General features: G+C 43.8%; 2 protein-coding genes across 2 annotated transcripts in view; both read left to right on the top strand.

Annotated features, from left to right (window-relative positions):
* Positions 1–17,302, top strand: part of HDAC11 (histone deacetylase 11) — a 656,323-nt gene that overhangs the window by 65,189 nt on the left and 573,832 nt on the right. The window lies entirely within an intron of this gene.
* The window catches only part of CFAP92 (cilia and flagella associated protein 92 (putative)), a 31,232-nt gene that overhangs the window by 624 nt on the left and 13,306 nt on the right, over positions 1–17,302 (top strand). The window contains exons 2-6 of the mRNA XM_061357756.1: positions 5,460–5,732; positions 6,831–7,038; positions 8,786–8,917; positions 11,115–11,190; positions 16,351–16,499. Coding sequence (XP_061213740.1) covers positions 5,460–5,732; positions 6,831–7,038; positions 8,786–8,917; positions 11,115–11,190; positions 16,351–16,499 — 838 coding nt within the window. The remainder of the gene's footprint in view (positions 1–5,459; positions 5,733–6,830; positions 7,039–8,785; positions 8,918–11,114; positions 11,191–16,350; positions 16,500–17,302) is intronic.

Below are 17,302 nucleotides of genomic sequence, written 5' to 3'. Positions count from 1 at the left end.
CAGACATGATCTGAGCCTCTGGGATGGGGTTTGCCCCCCCTTGTAAAGCATCTATCTAAATTACTTTAGAGAAGTATTTCTTTCTAAAACATTGGTTCCATCTTAATTTCTGCTGTAGACTGTAGGTTCTCAGGATAAACATGTAGTGTTTAGATTTAGCCTTTTTAGAGCACTTTTTCTCCTGGTTATTCCTAAACACTAGAGATGACTAAGTCTGTGTGTACAGGCAAGGGAATGGAGGTACAGTGACTGTAAGGAGCAGATGAAAGGAGGGTGATGGAAGCTTCAGCCTTGGTGCAGAGACCCATTTTCTGCCTGCCTGGCCATTCCCATGACATCTAGAACCTGAAATCCCTGGAAAATTGGAGTCAGTTTCCTTATGGGTAAGTTGGACATCTTGGCACACAGTCCCCCCAGAAGGCATGCTGGACAGAGCACTGCATAGGGTTAGAGGGCACAAAGCATGTGGGTGTCCCCTACTCCTTGTTATTCTGAGGTTTTATGCCCTTTGCTGAGGATGTACAGCCCCGAGCCTCTGCCCGAGAGGAGCTGTGAGTGTGAGTTTCTGGCTGGATGGTTTGGGCTTTGCCAGCAAGTGGGGGGCATGTGTCCTATTCCCTGCTTGCAAGACTCTCCAGGCACTTCCAGCAAACCACAGTGGACCTGAAGACTCACTTTTCCACTGAGCTCAACAAGTCTTCAACTTCCTTCCCAGTTTCAGCAGAAGGAGCAGGAAATATCCCCATGGGTTACCCAAGGGTTACCTCGGGCAGGAGGTGCAGGTGCAGCAAGGTCTCAGGGAGGAGAAGAGGCAGACTCGGGTCTCCTGCCTGCAGGTCAGGGGCTGGGCTGTGGAACTGGCTGTCCTGAGGAAAGCACCACGCACAGATCACAGCCTGTTTAGAGCAGGAGCATTGCTGTTTGGGTGCAGCCTGGTCTGGTGGGTGACCAGCAGGATTAGCTAAAGCGCTTCCCATCTGAGGGCTGAAGTGGAAGACTGGGATCTAGGATATGAGCCTTGGTCTTGCATGGGTGTGAAAAGAGCACCAAACTGTTGGATAATGTTCAGTCTGGAGAAGAGAAGGCTGTGTGGAGACCTCATAGCAGCCTTCCAGTATCTGAAGGGGGCCTATAGGGATGCTGGGGAGGGACTCTTCATTAGGGACTGTAGTGACAGGACAAAGGGTAACGGGTTAAAACTTAAAAAGGGGAAGTTTAGATTGGATATAAGGAGGAAATTCTTTCCTGTTAGGGTGGTGAGGCACTGGAATGGGTTGCCCAGGGAGGTTGTGAACGCTCCATCCCTGGTAGTGTTCAAGGCCAGGTTGCACAGAGCCTTGGGTGAGATGGTTTAGTGTGAGGTGTCCCTGCCCATGGCAGGGGGGTTGGAACTGGATGATCTTAAGGTCCTTTCCAACCCTAACTATTCTATGATTCTATGAATTGCAAGGACAATAATGATTTAAGATTTACAGTTTAATAATTAAGGATTTGCAAGGGCCTGTAGGGACAGGCCAAGGGGAATGGCTTGAACCTGCCCGAGGGGAGACTGAGCTGAGCTCTTAGGCAGAAGCTCTTCCCTGTGAGGGTGCTGAGGCGCTGGCACAGGGTGCCCAGAGAAGCTGTGGCTGCCCCATCCCTGGCAGTGTTCAAGGCCAGGTTGGACACAGGGGCTTGGAGCAAGCTGCTCCAGTGGAAGGGGTCCCTGCCCATGGCAGGGGTTGGAGCTGGAGGAGCCCTAAGGTCCCTTCCAAAAGAAACCAGTCTGGGATACTTGCTTTTCAGTTTTGTATGAAAAATTCAGGTGTTCTCATTGTGTTTGTCTGAAAGAGAACTACCAGACCCCTGCACAAAGGCAGCAGCAGACACAGGAGTGGCACATGGGAATCTGCTCATTCTTCTGTTCACAGAATGAGATGCTGAAGCTTTTATCCATCAGGATAGTTTCATGACAACCATGTTTTATTCTATTGGCATTTTGATTTCCACCCCGCTGCTTTTCCACAGACAATTGAGGTGTCAGCCTGAGTTCCTAATGGTGGGCTGTGAGACATCATCATGTGGGGAAACAGGGAACAGGAATCAGTAAAACGAATCGCTCCAGCCCCTTGTGAGAAATACTGTCAAACTGAGCAGAGTAAAGCAGGTTAAATACTGAGCTGTGCGTGTGAAGAATGGGATGGGTGATTTGTGCAAGAAGACAAACTAATTTGTAATTACTCGGTGTGTAATTGTTGAACTAACCCTGTAATGGTTTTGCTGCTGTCTAAGGAAGGGGAAGTTGATACCTAAGTTGTGCATATATGGAGAGTTATAGCTTAGATCTTCTGAGCCTCTGGAAAGGGAGTTAATGAATAACTGCTGTGCCTGAGCTCACATCACTCAGTGCTCTGTGGTTCAGTGTGTGGATAATCCCATGTTACTGCCTCCAAAAACCAGACCTGCATCTGGTTTGGAGTCATTTGGATGGCCACGCTCCTCCACTTACTGAGAAGTTAACGTTTTCTTGATGTGTTAGCTCCATAATACCACTGTAGTATGGTATCCATGCCTAGTTTGATATCCTTGCCTCCTTCCTTTGCCCACTCTACCATGACTATCACCATGGCAATACGTTTCAGATTCAGATGGCTGATAGAAGTCCAGCTGTAATGCAGACAGGCATTAGTCAGCACACAGGCTTTTGTGCAGCTCTGGGCTGGTTTGAGGACACTATCCCCACTGCTTGGCACTGAGGCTGCTGCAGTGACGGGACTGCTGTTGCAGAGCCTCGTGCCCTGCTCCTTGCAGTGTCAAGGATGGGTGCAGGGAGCTGCTGGGTGTGCATGATGTGGAGGAAATGTCATAGAATCATAGAATCGTAGAATAGTTAGTGTTGGAAAGGACCTTAAGATCATCCAGTTCCAACACCCCTGCCATGGGCAGGGACACCTCACACTAAACCATGCCACCCAAGGCCTCATCCAGCCTGGTCTTGAACACTGCCAGGGATGGAGCATTCACAACCTCCCTGGGCAACCCATTCCAGTGCCTCACCACCCTAACAGGAAAGAATTTCCTCCTTATAACCAATCTAAATTTTCCCTGTTTAAGTTTTAACCCATTACCCCTTGCCCTATCACTACAGTCCCTAATGAAGAGTCCCTCCCCAGCATCCCTATAGCCCCCCTTCAGATACTGGCAGGCTGCTATGAGGTCTGCACGCAGTCTTCTCTTCTCCAGGCTGAACAGCCCCAACTTTCTCAGCCTGTCTTCATACAGGATGTGCTCCAGTCCCCTGATCATCCTCGTGGCCTCCTCTGGACTTGTTCCAACAGTTCCATGTCCTTTTTATGTTGAGGACACCAGAACTGCACACAGTACTCCAGGTGAGGTCTCACGGGAGCAGAGTAGAGGGGCAGGATCACCTCCTTCGACCTGCTGGTCACACTCCTTTTGATGCAGCCCAGGATACGGTTGCTTTCTGGGCTGCAAGCGCACACTGAAGCCGGCTCATGTTCATTTTCTCATCGAGCAGCACCCCCAAGTCCTTCTCCTTGGGCTGCTCTGAATCTCTTCTCTGCCCAGCCTGTAGCTGTGCCTGGGATTGCTTCGACCCAGGTTTAGGACCTTGCACTTGTCATGGTTAAACTTCATGAGGTTGGCATCAGCCCACCTCACAAGCATATCAAGGCATTCCTTCCCTCCAGCATATCAACCGTATTCTCCATGAGTTTGGTTCAAGTGGCCAGCTCCCTACTCGTCACAATACACAGGCCATTCAGGTATTGCAGACAAGGAGAAAAGCATTTTAAAATGAAGGCAAGGTGCAAGTCTGTCGGCAGGACAGCCTGCCCTGTTTGGAGCATGTGAAGTCCGTGTTTAGAAGTACCTGGCAGATGGAAGCTCCACAGATAAGTTACTGAAGCTGGGGACAGTTAGCAGTTAGCCACACGCTAACATTTCAGTCACTGGGTGCTGTGGCTCACTCCACTTTGGCGCAGCTCTACGAAGAATCATAGAAACAGCATCATAGAATGGTTTGGGTTGGAAGGGATAGTTCCAACCTCACAGGGAGGAGCTTCCTCCTAGTGTCTCATCTCAGTCTCCCCTTGGGCAGGTTAAAGCCATTCCCCTTGGCCTGTCCCTACAGGCCCTTGTCCCAAGCCCCTCTCCAGGTTTCCTGCAGCCCCTTTAGGCACTGGAGCTGCTCTAAGGTCTCCCCTGGCCCAGTGCCACCCCACTGCGCGCTGCCTTGTCCTGGGCTCGATGCAGTGGTGCGTGGTGCCTGGCTGGCCATTTGCAGGCTGGTGTGCACTGCCCCTGCATGCAAACATGAGCCCATTGTTGTCCAGGGATGTGTGTTAAGCACTCTTAAGGCATTTTTGAGACTGGAATATTTGGACCTGCTAGTGCTATCCTTCCTTGCGCCTGCCTTCCTTCTACTGGGGATCCCTATTTGAACACTAACATTAAGCTGTTTGTCTTGTTGTGTAGCCTTCGAGTCTGTTGTCGGGCTGTACATCAGGATGGCAGAGCAAAAGCAGAATTCAGAGGCAGTGGAAGAAGAGGAGGCAGAGGAAGATGGTGAAGCAGAGATGGCAAATTTGAACACACCCTGCTCTGGAAGCACCGTGGAAACGGAACACCCTAAGGTGCTTGGAGGGGATGGACAGCTGACTCCAGAGGGGGAAAGCTGCGCGTACCTCCAGTCTGAAGAGAGCTCAGGGAGGCCGGATAGCTCCCATACTGTGAGCAGCACACTGACAGTTTCTCTAGCTCTCCCTGCCCCTCCTGCAGGTCAGTTCCTGACACAGGTCTTCCTCAAAACCCTTCTAATCATAAATTTGTGTGGCCCTGAATGGTTTAAGGAGATAATGTTCGAAAAGACGCTAGTTGATTTGAATGTGCCTGGGTGGATGGCTCAAGAAAGTGGTAGTGGGACGTGGGAGCCTCTTACCATTGGGTGACTGTCAGGAGTGACTGAAAACCTTTCCTGACAGCTATTCCAGTTGATGACCTTCACTGGTGCTTATTAACCAGCCACTGCCTAATAATGAAAGGAAAGCTGTTTTTCTGATGTGGATTCTCAACTTGGTAATTATGATCTTGGATAGTTTAAAGGTGGTATTGTCATTTTCAGAGGAGGTATCAGCTGTTCAGCAGTTGAGTTACGAGCCTCCTGTGGTGTTGGGGTGTTTGAGTACCTTCAGCCTTCCCTCTGCAGTGTGGAACTCTGCCATGTAGAAGTCCCCTGCGTAAAGGGCATCTGTTCCTTGGGAATGGCAATCACTGGGCACCACCCTGCAGGAAGAGAGGAGGAAGAGGGAGTTCCAGGAACATTGTGGACTGTTAACATAGTTAAACCTAGGTGAGAACTGCAGGACTGGGCACTGCGAGAAGAGTTTCATGTTCACCGATTACCTATGTTCAGTCAATCATTTTTCTGCTGTCACACTGAAATGCCTGTTAACATTCAGTCATTGCAGAATGTATTCATTCCCACTGAGTCTATCATCTTTGATAACATTTCATGCTTCCAAATAATTCTGATACTCTCTCTAGAGCGAAGGGATAAGAAAGCAAATCACCCTGGTACACGAGGAAGGAGACTGTCTGTAGCAGCTGTTCCAAGAGTGGAATATCGCTATCAAATTGAGTACTTCCTTCTACCAGATGACCTCATACCTAGGAAAGTGGACTTGCTGGTGTCTGGCATGGTTGTAAAGCTATTTGTAGACTCACATTCCAAGGTAAAAGATAGAATAAAATGAAGTAATCCAAAATGTTGAATTTATAGGGAGTGTTTTCACATATGGAGGGATGTAGTTGCATATCGTTTTAACAGCTGCTTAAGCCTTACCTGCACACACAGATACAGGATGAATATCAAAGACAGAGCTTGACTCTGCTGGTCCAGATCAGCAGTATTCTTACCTTTATAATAAGAGGGTGATAGATTTTCTTTTCTCCTAGATCATCAGTTTACTTCAGACTATAGCCTCTATCTCTCGGGTACCATATTAATGATATAATAATTCAAAAGCAACCATCCATTTTATTAACAACAATAAAACCATTATGCCTCTGATCCTTTTTGAGGAGAAAAAGATTTTTAAGGTACTTGAAGAATTTTGCAAATTGTATTTTGTTCAGGCCTGCATCTAACTGAATAATCCTGCGCATTCAAATCCAGGGCCCCAGGAATGGGATACATTGCTTCTAAAGTGCTGGTGCTAAAATAGTGAACTATTGTTTTGAGAGAGGCTGTTGGTTTGAAAGCAGCCTGTCAGGTTTTGTCTTTGCATGACAGTCTGTTTGATGGCCCTCTGCTTGCTTTGCACTTCTGAGTGTCAGCTCAATGTTTTTATTACACACAATGCACTTGTGAAGGTGCTGATTGAAATGTGTTACATTGGCAGCTCTTTACCAACATATACATGCTGGTAAACGTGTCAAATTTAATGCTGCTCCTTCACTTTTATAAATACCAACTCACCATTTTAAGGTTGTGTATTGCTTTTACAGTATTCTGTTAAGCCTTCAGTCCATGATCTCATAGAATCATAGAATGGTTAGGGCTGGAATGGGCCTCCAGATCATCTAGTTCCAAATCCCCCCCCAGCTTCATTGCTTTTTGTTCTTAACCTCAGGTCTTCATATCAGACCTTGACTTGATGAGACTGCTATGTTTGAAGGGTCTGTGTGTGTGTGTGATGCTAAACCCAGCCCAACCTGGAGAAACAAGGAATGTACAGTTTGGGAGCAGTGGTGACAGCGGTCATCAGGGCAACACAAGTTCGTTTGTACTGGTCAGCTCCTGTAATGATTTCCATCTTTTGTTTCCATAGACAATGACACCGTGGTTTGAAAACAACAAGATGTGGATATCGTGGAACCTTAGTGTTGATATCAGTGTCACGAATGAATATCTACTAAAACTAAGAGATCACAAAATAATTATAAAGATCTGGGATGCCAAGGAAAACGTGTCCTCAAAAGCAAGGCCTAGTAAAGCAGATATTACTGCTACAATAGAAGATGATGCAGAGGAAGTTGGTGAGTTTAATGCAAACAGGCATGTTATAAAACATACCTTGCAATTGTGACTGTACCTACTGCTGAATTAGTGTAGAGACTATTTGACATTCGTGTGTCATTGCCACTAAAATAATTCCTCCTTGTTGGTGTTTCAGTGAATGCAGGAGCCAGTTTCTGCAAAGTTTGATGGCAGGAAAATAGAATTAGTCTGGTAATGTGAACCTTCAAAACTAGTGAGTTACTTGATGCTGCGGAGTAGCAATGGTAGTAATGAAAGTGCTCACTTTTCAAACGTGGATTTTCCTTTTTGTTGTCCTGAGAAGCAGCAAAACTTGTACAGCCACGTTTTCCTGCTGTGCATCTTTCCATTTCATCCTCTCTCCCTTGTTGTCTCCCACAAGTCCATAACTTGAGTGTATCCTTAGAGTTTGGCCATGCTAGCTTGAAGGTCAGTGGTTTCAAAGACAGTTATTTTATCACTTCTAGTTGATTTTTACTAGTTAAATAGAGGAGAGAGACCTTGTTAGGGCTCTCATAGACACGTGTGAAATGAGATCTCAGTCCTTAATAAATACCAGAGAACTAAGCATGAGATTAAGCCTATAGAAAATGGGGTATCCTTTGTTCTGATGTCCTGAAACTACTGGACCAATTAATTTTACTATTAAAGTATGCAGAATCTATTAATACAATGCTGGCAGTGTTCTGTCTTTCCCATGTGTATCAGTGGATAGAGATTTGTGGGGTTATAAGATTTACAGTGCTAGTCAATGCAGGGTTGGGTTTCTTGTGATTATAGTTGCTCAGGTATGGAGGGGGGGATCAGCAAAGAGGCTCTGCAGTTGGTGGACATGTCTGACAGCACCTGAGAGGCTGTTGTTGAGGCATGGAGACTTGTTTGTAGTTAGTATTTTCTCAAGGGCAGCCTTTCATTTTAGCCCCAGGAGGAGGGTGAGAAAAAGGATTAAGAGATTCCCCTCTTGAAGCTAAGGTTTGGAGGAGGTGGGGAGCAGTCCCCTCCCTGACAGGGCTGTGAATTTGGGGGGGCATTGGGGCATTGCCATGAGCCTCAGCTGCCCTGATGTTTTCTTCTGAAAATATAAAAGTGTGAAGACAGGCTGAGAAAGTTGGGGCTGTTCAGCCTGGAGAAGAGAAGGCTGCGTGGAGACCTCATAGCAGCCTTCCAGTATCTGAAGGGGGCCTATAGGGATGCTGGGGAGGGACTCTTCATTAGGGACTGTAGTGACAGGACAAGGGGTAATGGGTTAAAACCTAAACAGGGCAAGTTTAGGTTGGATATAAGGAGGAAATTCTTTCCTGTTAGGGTGGTGAGGCACTGGAATGGGTTGCCCAGGGAGGTTGTGAATGCTCCATCCCTGGTGGTGTTCAAGACCAGGTTGGACAAAGCCTTGGGTGATATGGTTTAGTGTGAGGTGTCCCTGCCCATGGCAGGGGGGTTGGAACTGGATGATCTTAAGGTCCTTTCCAACCCTAACTATTCTATGATTCTATGAATATGTATCATTGTGCTAGATTCTTAGAATCATAGAATAGTTATTTCTTCTTTATGCTTTGAGGTAAGGCTCCGGGACTTTGGTGATTTTCATCTCCAGATGAACGAATTGAGTGGCTTCTTATAGATGGTAGGAAAGGGAGAGGAGGTGCCATGGGAAAATCATTGCTCAACATTTGAGTGACCCAACCAGACTAAACAATGCAGTCTAAGCTGGGGAATTTCCTTTATTTCATTTTGTTTCCCTGTTAGATGAGGTAAAACACAGAGTGCTATTGCAAAGAAAACTCTTTGAAGAGAGTCAGCCAGCACCCAGCTGTATGAAAATCAAAGCAACAAAGGAGCCTAAGGTGCAGGAGGAGCCTTCAGCCCTTCCTGATGAAGGTATAAAATGTGGAAACTGGCTTGTGGGTGAAAAGAGAGGGGGGGTGCAGTGATGGGGAGACAGGAGCAGAGCTGAGGAAGTGACCGAGGGAGCAAGGTGTTGCAGGAAGACTGGATGCATTATAGTTAGTACAAGTTCTAAATAGCTTTGGAATAGAATTGGGACAGAAAAGAGATGTAGCTGGCTCACAGAAAGTGTTTTGTAAAGAAAAGAACCAAAAGCTGAGAAAGCAAACTGATCCTTCAACAGTGAGTGTTGCAGAACTTTATAGCAGGAATTCAGTATTCCTATGCTATACCAGGATTACTACTTGGGTACCTTGCAAGAATTGTCACCCAGACCTGCATTGTGCAGTAAGAAAAAGCTAACCTTAGAAATAGTCTTTCATTGAGCAACACAATGAACAATATTGTGCTACCTGGAGCAGAGGACCATGGAGAAATGTGTTCAATCATCACCTGAGGTCTTGGATACCATGTTCCTAAGGGCTGAATCCAAGCAGCATAGACCTGTTTTGAAGATTTCTGGTTTTAGGCCTTGCAATCTAATAGTTGCTTTCATAGAATGACTTTGTGAACAAAACATGGCCCAAAAGTACTGGAAAGCAATTATTAGGAAACTGTATTTGGACTTCAGTAACCTGGTGAAAATGCAAACAAAATCTTTGCTTGTTTGTTTTTCCCTTAATTTTAGATTCTTATGGTTTAAAACAAGACTAACAGCTAAGTCCTCCCTCTGTGTTAGGCCTGTCAATTTGTTAGAGCCACAAACAAAACCAGGCTCTCCAAATCTGAAGACAGAATTATGCAAAGGGAAACAAACCTGGGTACTGCAGTAAGCTGCTGCAGCTTCAGCAGATGCTGTGAATTCCCCTGCTGGGGCAGGGCTGCTTACGTTATGTTGGCAGCACTGTGTCACCACCTTCGCGTGGTTATCCTTGTACATCGTTTTAGCTTTTTCTAGTGATTAGTGACGGGCACCATCAAAGGAGAGCAGATCTATTGCTGGGGTAATGAGGCTGGCAAAGTGCATCTGTATTGGTAGTAGTGCCATCTAGTGATGGGCCCAGAGAGAAGCGATGGACCAGACATGGGAAATCGTCAAAGGTGGGAAGCTGTTCAGGAACACAGCTGGTTCTGAGAACGGGAAGGTGCCAGCCTTGTGTCTCCACGCTAACGCAGGCTGTGTTCAGGAAGGGGGGAATGGCCTGAAGATCTCTTTACGTTTCTTTTCATTGACTTTGAACGACTATGTGCCCTGTTGGGTGTGCCAGCCCTCAGGCTCTGTAACACGGGTATGTTGTTACAGGCACTCAGTATCCTGTTTACAGCCAGGGGAAGCCTAATATTGTATTGCTCTCCCTTTGCTTGCTTCCAGATATTGGCCAAGTTTATTCTTTATTGTTTGGGAAATATTCATCTATTCACCTGGAAATCCTCCTTGCCATTCATACAGTGTTGATTTGCTCTAATCTCACTGTAATTAAGGCTGACACACTGTGAGGCTAAGTGTTGGGTAATTAACACTGAAATCTGTGACTGTAGAGTGTCTGTAATTAAATGACATTTGGAAACAGGCGTAGTACACCATGCTTTTGGCATGTATAAACCAGTGACTAAGTATCTGGACATTTCTACCCATTGTGTAAAAGATCTGGACACTGCTAACATTACCGGTTTAATGTGAATATTGTCTAGAATAGCAATTAAAATAAATAAGCAAAGGTAATGTGTAATTTCTTATGTATGCAGAATTCCATGCATTAAGGTATGTAATTGACATCAGTATCTATTTAAGTACATACAGAGTGTTCTGCACTAACAAACTATTATTTGGGTATTCTCTCCTCACTTTCATTACTTATTCATTCCTAGTTTTGTTTTAAATTGCAGCATGATAATTTCCATGGAAATTGTTTTTCTAGGAAACAAAATTTGGCTTCGTAATATTTTACTTTCTCTGCGTGATCGCTTAAAGTTATTTTATTTTATTTTGTTTTATTTTATGGTTATTCAAACTCATCCTTGACATGGAAGCAATACCTGAATGGATCATGGTTGCAAGTTATAAATCCAACTTGCATATGACTTTTTACCATGTCTTCCTCGAGCTTTACAGATGAATGTTGTTAGTCTGATTGGAGTTACCAAAACACAAAAATACTTGATAACAAATGTCAAACCTGTCTTAATTCAGCAGCAGAAGCTGATCTGAATGGACCAGCAACAGCTGATGGTGGTTCGCTACATCCACCAAGGACAGATGGAGCGAGGTGAGAATGTTGCAGTGGGAAATGTTCAGGTGTTAAAAAGAAATGTAAGATGCATTTGTTCTTCAGTATTATAGGGTTTTAATGGTTTATAATCATTACGTGGTTTCAGAAATGGCTAACCACTGCTTTTTGCACCAATAACTACTGATGACAGGAAAGGAGCAAAAGCATCATGATTCCCTTTAACGCATCTTGTTAATAGTACATTGGGGGTGAAATAGCTGTTAATGAAATAATTACATAAAATAACAGACTTTGCTTGGGTTACTTGTTTTTGCATGGTTTTTCTTCTGTTCACTTGTACCTTTTGACTCCAGATAATGTGGGAAATGCCCACTGCACGGCGTTGGAACTAGGTGATCTTAAAGTCCTTTCCGACTCTAACTGTTCTATGATACTATGATACGATAGTGTCTGTGAGCCTAGAAGCAGGAGGAACGAGGAGTTACTCTACTTGCTCAACTTGCTCAATGGAACGTGTTAGGAAGTGGCTGAAGTGAGGAGTGGGGTTGTGGAGGGCACCTCATTCATTCTGGGAGGTTGAAGTTAGTGTCATAAGAACAGCTGCTAACAGACCAGGCCTTGCTGGCTTCTGAGCTTCATGGATCAGCTCATCAACCATGAATTTGTGTTGGGTCACGTTGCCATGAGGTAATGTTGTAGTGCAGCTGAAGTAATCCTGAGTTCATACTGCTGTGATAGCATAGTTCCCTATTTGTGCTGTTCTGCTTTTTTGTCATTCATCCTCTGGTTTAGTAAGTCTTTTGTAGTGAGTTTTCAGTGGTAAATTTCTACCAATTAGTCTGTAACTCTCTCAAAATGTCAAAAAGGTTTGAGGGTTCCAGGCTTGAGAAACTAGAACATTAAAAGGAATCGTGTTGTCCTGGGTGTTATTCATAGCAGAAAACATTGCACTTGAACTAGAAATGAGTCATGACTAGGGTGTATCTCCAATGCGTCATCCAGAATGTCACCTAAAAATGTATGAACTCTTAAATGACTTTCTCAAGGTTCCCGTTTTGTTCCTAAAACATGAATGGGTGATAGCACAAGAGAATGAACCCGCTCCTGAGCTCTGTGATGGCCTTTCTCATATTCTGCTGTTACGTATTTCTCCTGAACAAGATGTAGTCAGATTGTTCCTCTGCTCAAAAGATAATGAGCTCCATGAGGGGACTCCTAGTGCCTTCAACACAAATTTATGAACTCAGCTATAGAGATGAATGTTTCCGAGTGTTTTTGTATGCCACGAGAGTGGATCTGTGTGTGAATCTTGCAGCTCAGATGGTGTGGGGTTTGTGCTGTGGAAAGAAACCTGCCATTTGCAGAGATGCAGAAAATCAACAAGAATGTCCAGTTGCACATTACACAATCTTTAGTTTATTTCATATAGTTTTCTGTTACATGAAAAAGCATCTTAAAAAACCCATTCTCCCAACATTAAGCAAATCCGGCCACCTTGCTTGAAGTTGCCAGCCTGTGTCCTGTCGAGCTGCTGCAGACTGAGCACTGCTTTAGCAAAGGTGCTGTACTGGGAGATCTGAGAGAGTCTTGATTTGTAATCAGTGTCTTGTTACAGCTTCTTACATCATGCTCTGTTTGCTGCCTCTTCTGTTTTCAGCAGTCCTCAGTTCCTGGTTTATAGACTGAGTGGACACTTCCTGCTCATGCCACCATGTTACAACCTTTGCTAATCAAGCCCTTTCCTTCTGTGCTGTATTCTTAAATATGAGAGCAAATGCCACTTGCTAATATCATTTGCATGATAAAATAAATGGGGCCCTCTGGAGCTTTATAACTGCTAGCATCACTTGGGCTAGCGCGATTATATTTTACATATCTCTATTAATAGAAATGAAAAAACAACCTTTGGAATGGGATTTTAGCTGTTAATGGGAGAAGATACTCAGTGCAAAAGTGACTTGGTGTTGTAGAAACCGTGTAGGGGTTTTGCTCTGTAAATAGCATTGGTGAAATGTTGCTTTGTACCTCAGAATGTAAATTGCTGCTGCTTTGTGTCCCATTAGCATGGCCTTTCTGCTCAAAGAAGGGTGTCTACAGTGTGTAAAATTTAATGTAGATCCTTAGGGCATTACCTGACGTGGGACTTGCTCTGCCTTTCATAAGCGTCTCTATTGCTGAAGTACAGGGCTGTTTGAAGGCTATTCGTCCAGTTTCAGTCTGCAAGTGTAGTTCCTTGTTCTGTTGCAGGTCCCTTACATACATTTCTGGTATATGCCATGGCAGTAACAACGTTCCAGTGAAACACAGACAAATGAGATCAGTATTTTGGAGAATGAAGGGCATGTGCTTAGCCTTCAGGCAACCTTAACTTTCAGTACAGATTAACTGGAATAGCAATAATTTTTTAGGTAGAAATATTCTGATAGTTTTCTAACCCCCTCCAAAATCATTACTGGAAGTGTACTGAGAGGTATCACAGCCTAATGACCCAGTGAAAGTGTGAGCTCAAACTGAAGCTCAGATGGGATAAAACTAATTAATGTTACTTTTACAGTGAGGGTGGCAAAACACTGGCTCAGGTTTCCCAAAGAGGTGGTGGATGCTCCATCCCTGGGGACATTCAAGTCCAGGCTGTATGTGTTCTGAACAACCTGGCCTAGTTGAAGATGTCCCTGCTCATTGTGGGAGGGTTGGACTAGATGAGCTTTGAAGCTTTCATCCAACCCAGACTATTGTATGATTCTGTATCCTTACTTACATCATTGCTGCTCTTTTATACACCTGAACATTCTCGTACCACCTGCATTGTGACTGTGCTGATGTTTGTTTCTAGCTTCATGTTCAAAGGACTGTTCTTGTAGTGGTCATTCCTGATGGAGGGCTAGTGAGCTATCTACAAGCAGCTGACTCTCAGAGCAAATCTGTGAACCAGGAGGTTATATTTTGCCAATTTTATTGGCAAGTTTTTGCTGCTTCATTGCACACCTGGAAAAGAATCTTTTTTCTCTAAATAATCCGCTTCCTTCTTCCCTCATTTTGTATCAAAAGTCTACAGCTGGGGAACAGGATAGTCACAGGCATTATATGCTGCATTTCTTCTCTCAGACTGCTTCCAGAAAAATCCTTAATGCCCACATATGATCTGGTACCTTCCTTGCTTTTTCCATCTACAGTGGGGAGGTTTCCAACAAATCCACCACTAAATCCCATGTTACCTCCGTGATCTCCACACTACAGTTTGCTTCATTTACTCCCAACACCTGGAGGTTCCTGTGTACAGTGATGGTCTGCAGAGTCTCTGAATCTGCACTGATTTGGGGGTTTTTAATTACTAGGGGCAAATGAAACAGCCTCGTTGTTTTTAGCTTTAGCTGGACTGTTTCTTTTCTTAGCATGATGTTTTACTTATAAAACCTCATGGAGACTTCTTTATATAGATTTTTCCTAAAGCAATTATTCGAAAATCTCTTGTTCATTCCTTAATTTCCTTTACATGTATCAACAATTTTGGCTGTGTCTTAAAGGGAATACAAAGATCTCAGAAAGCTGTATTTTTAACATTGATGATCTTTAGTACTGCAAGATGACACAACAGCCTTCTGGCTCCCTACTCCCAGCTATGATCCCTTTTGAAATGTCTCTAAGGATAGGTAGAGTTATTTGGGACATGCTCGGCTTAATCTGGGTAATGGATTATTCTTTTCAATGCTATAAACCTACATTGCTTCAGGCTTCACAGCCAGCAGTCTTGATTTGTTGCTCACTGCATGGATGCTTGTCTGAAGAAAAATAATGATTGTGAAGCAGATGAAGAACTTAGACCTCCAGGATTAAAATTCCTGGGAGGATGAGGAGGAAAGGATGCTTGAAAGATTTAATGTCAAGGATAAAATGAAGAAGTTTCACTTACTAATAAATCTAAAAGAAAATGCTGTAGATTGAATTTGATAATATGGAGACAGTATTGAGCACCAGAAAACCTTAAAGAGGTCGTGATAAACTGTGAGGGGAGAGTTGGATGTTGTGTCCCAAGCATGTATACTAGTTGCACTCAAAGGTGACAAGATGACATAGAGGTCTTGGAGTCCATGTAATCAGCAATAAAATGTTTGATCAAAGTCTTAAAAAAACTCAAAGAAATGTCATAATAGGTGTGTAAAAAAGTAGAGTGAATGCATCTGTCTAGGTGTTTAACTGTACTTACTTCATTATTAAATATTGTACTTCTCAAACCATCACCAAATGCCTTTATTCTCAAACTGCTGTTATTACAAATCACCCATATAAAGCCAAGCAAAAGAGTGGCCAATTTTTGTCACTACTGATGAAGAATTTCTTGGACAAACATTGTATGTCCTTGAACCGCACATGGATTTCCACCACCAATTCAGCCCCTCCTTTGTGAGGAATCTTGAGGGCTGAATCTCTTCTTTGCAGATAAAACACTTTCACTGTGGTATGTCTTGTACTACCACCCTTCAGCTCCAATATTTATCAAGTATCTGAAGACAAGGACAGCAAAATCATTTATTCGGGAGATTTAAAATGCAGTGAGATTAATCTCTGTTGAACAGCCTTTTCTGTTGTTTCAGATTAATATTCATTTTTCAGCAGCAATAATATGTCAAATTTGTAAGGAACATATGTACTTCAGGGAATAGAATGTGTGATGTCTTGTGAAGAACCATTTGCGGCAGTGGCTGATCTTACAGACTTTGGGAAGCTTGTTAAAGCTGAAACTAAGTGACAGCTTTCCTGGCTGCATTTCCCATGGGGAAGATTTGCTCCTATAATAGAGCAAAACTGTATTAATTCTAGATTAGTGGTTTATCTGGAATCGTGTTGCAGGGTGTACCAAATATGAACAGTAACAGAACAGATGTATTGCTCTTTCCTCAAAAAGCAAAGCAGATGTGCAGAAAAATCTGTAGGTAAGGGATTGTAATATGTACTACAAGGTGTTTTAGTTTATGCATCTCTTCAGGTACTTACTTGCTCGCTTACTCAGAAGGACCATGGGTCTGTTGATACCCTTTGTGATCTCCTTTACATGTATATGCTGGCAGCTGAGCTCTTTTAGGCTTGGATTTGTTTTATTTGAAGCACTTGTTTTGGTGGGATCATCAGCGTGGCAGGGATAGAGTTTTGCATTTTCCGTATTTCTTACATAACTTCAGATCTTTTTAATGGTTTCAGAAGTGTGGTATTTGCAAAACCCCCACTTCTGGATACGACCCAGCTTCTGAAGCAGAAACCAGTTGCTGCTCCTCCAGTTAATTCAGCTTCAAAAGAAACTGAGAATAGAATTGATAATGTGAGAGGAGACAAAGCAGCCATCACAAAAGGTAAGTTCTGGATGGAACTAAGGACTAGCTTTGGTTTTAATATTGATTTCTTTTCACGAATTCAAGGTTAAAACAGAAAAAAAGACCTGTGGGACCTGTGCTTTGATCCTCACTCTGCCATGAGCTTTCTGTGTTTCTTCAGCACCTAATAAAACATTGATTTACAGTGTCCATAGTGAGTCATGTAGAACAGGGAGGATGATGTTGGTCCTTTTCTCCCATGTGGAGTGTTCCAGGAGTGAGGTGATAGATATTTGCAAGGGACTTGGAAATGCAATGTTGAAATTTGTAAAACAGTTAAAGAGTGATGTTGGAACTAAAACACATTCCAGCTGTGAAATTATCAAGCTGTTGGTTCAGATCACTCACATTGCTTCTTCCACTGTGCTTTACAGTCCATTTTTATTTCCAGTGCTAGTTCATTATGTTAAATGGAAAACCACAGCCCCACTGAGTGATACTTTGCTCTCTCACCTGTAGCTCACAGTTGACAAAGGCCCTGTGAAAGATGGGAGGAGATGATAGCACTGTAACAGTGCACACTGGAGCATATATTAACTCACCTGTGTTAAATAGCTTGTCTGGCCCGAAACCAGCGCAGCATCTCAGGGTTGCAGTACACCATACTCCCAGTGTACATTATCAAGAGTACATTTGATTATCAGTATCACTGGGCATAAGTGATTGCATTCAGCTGTGGTATTGTTCTGCCAAAGTAAGTGAAGGCACCGACAGCGTCACACAAATCTTTACATGACTACTGTTTTCTGTTGCTGTGCACAGTGGCAGTGGTGCTCCTGCTT

Source organism: Neopsephotus bourkii, unplaced genomic scaffold, assembly GCF_033783945.1.
Source record: "Neopsephotus bourkii isolate Nb327-2 ecotype Australia unplaced genomic scaffold, CSIRO-AGI_Nbou_v1 NB_923, whole genome shotgun sequence".
Taxonomy (NCBI): domain Eukaryota; kingdom Metazoa; phylum Chordata; class Aves; order Psittaciformes; family Psittacidae; genus Neopsephotus; species Neopsephotus bourkii.
This window is presented reverse-complemented; position numbering and strand designations above follow the sequence as displayed.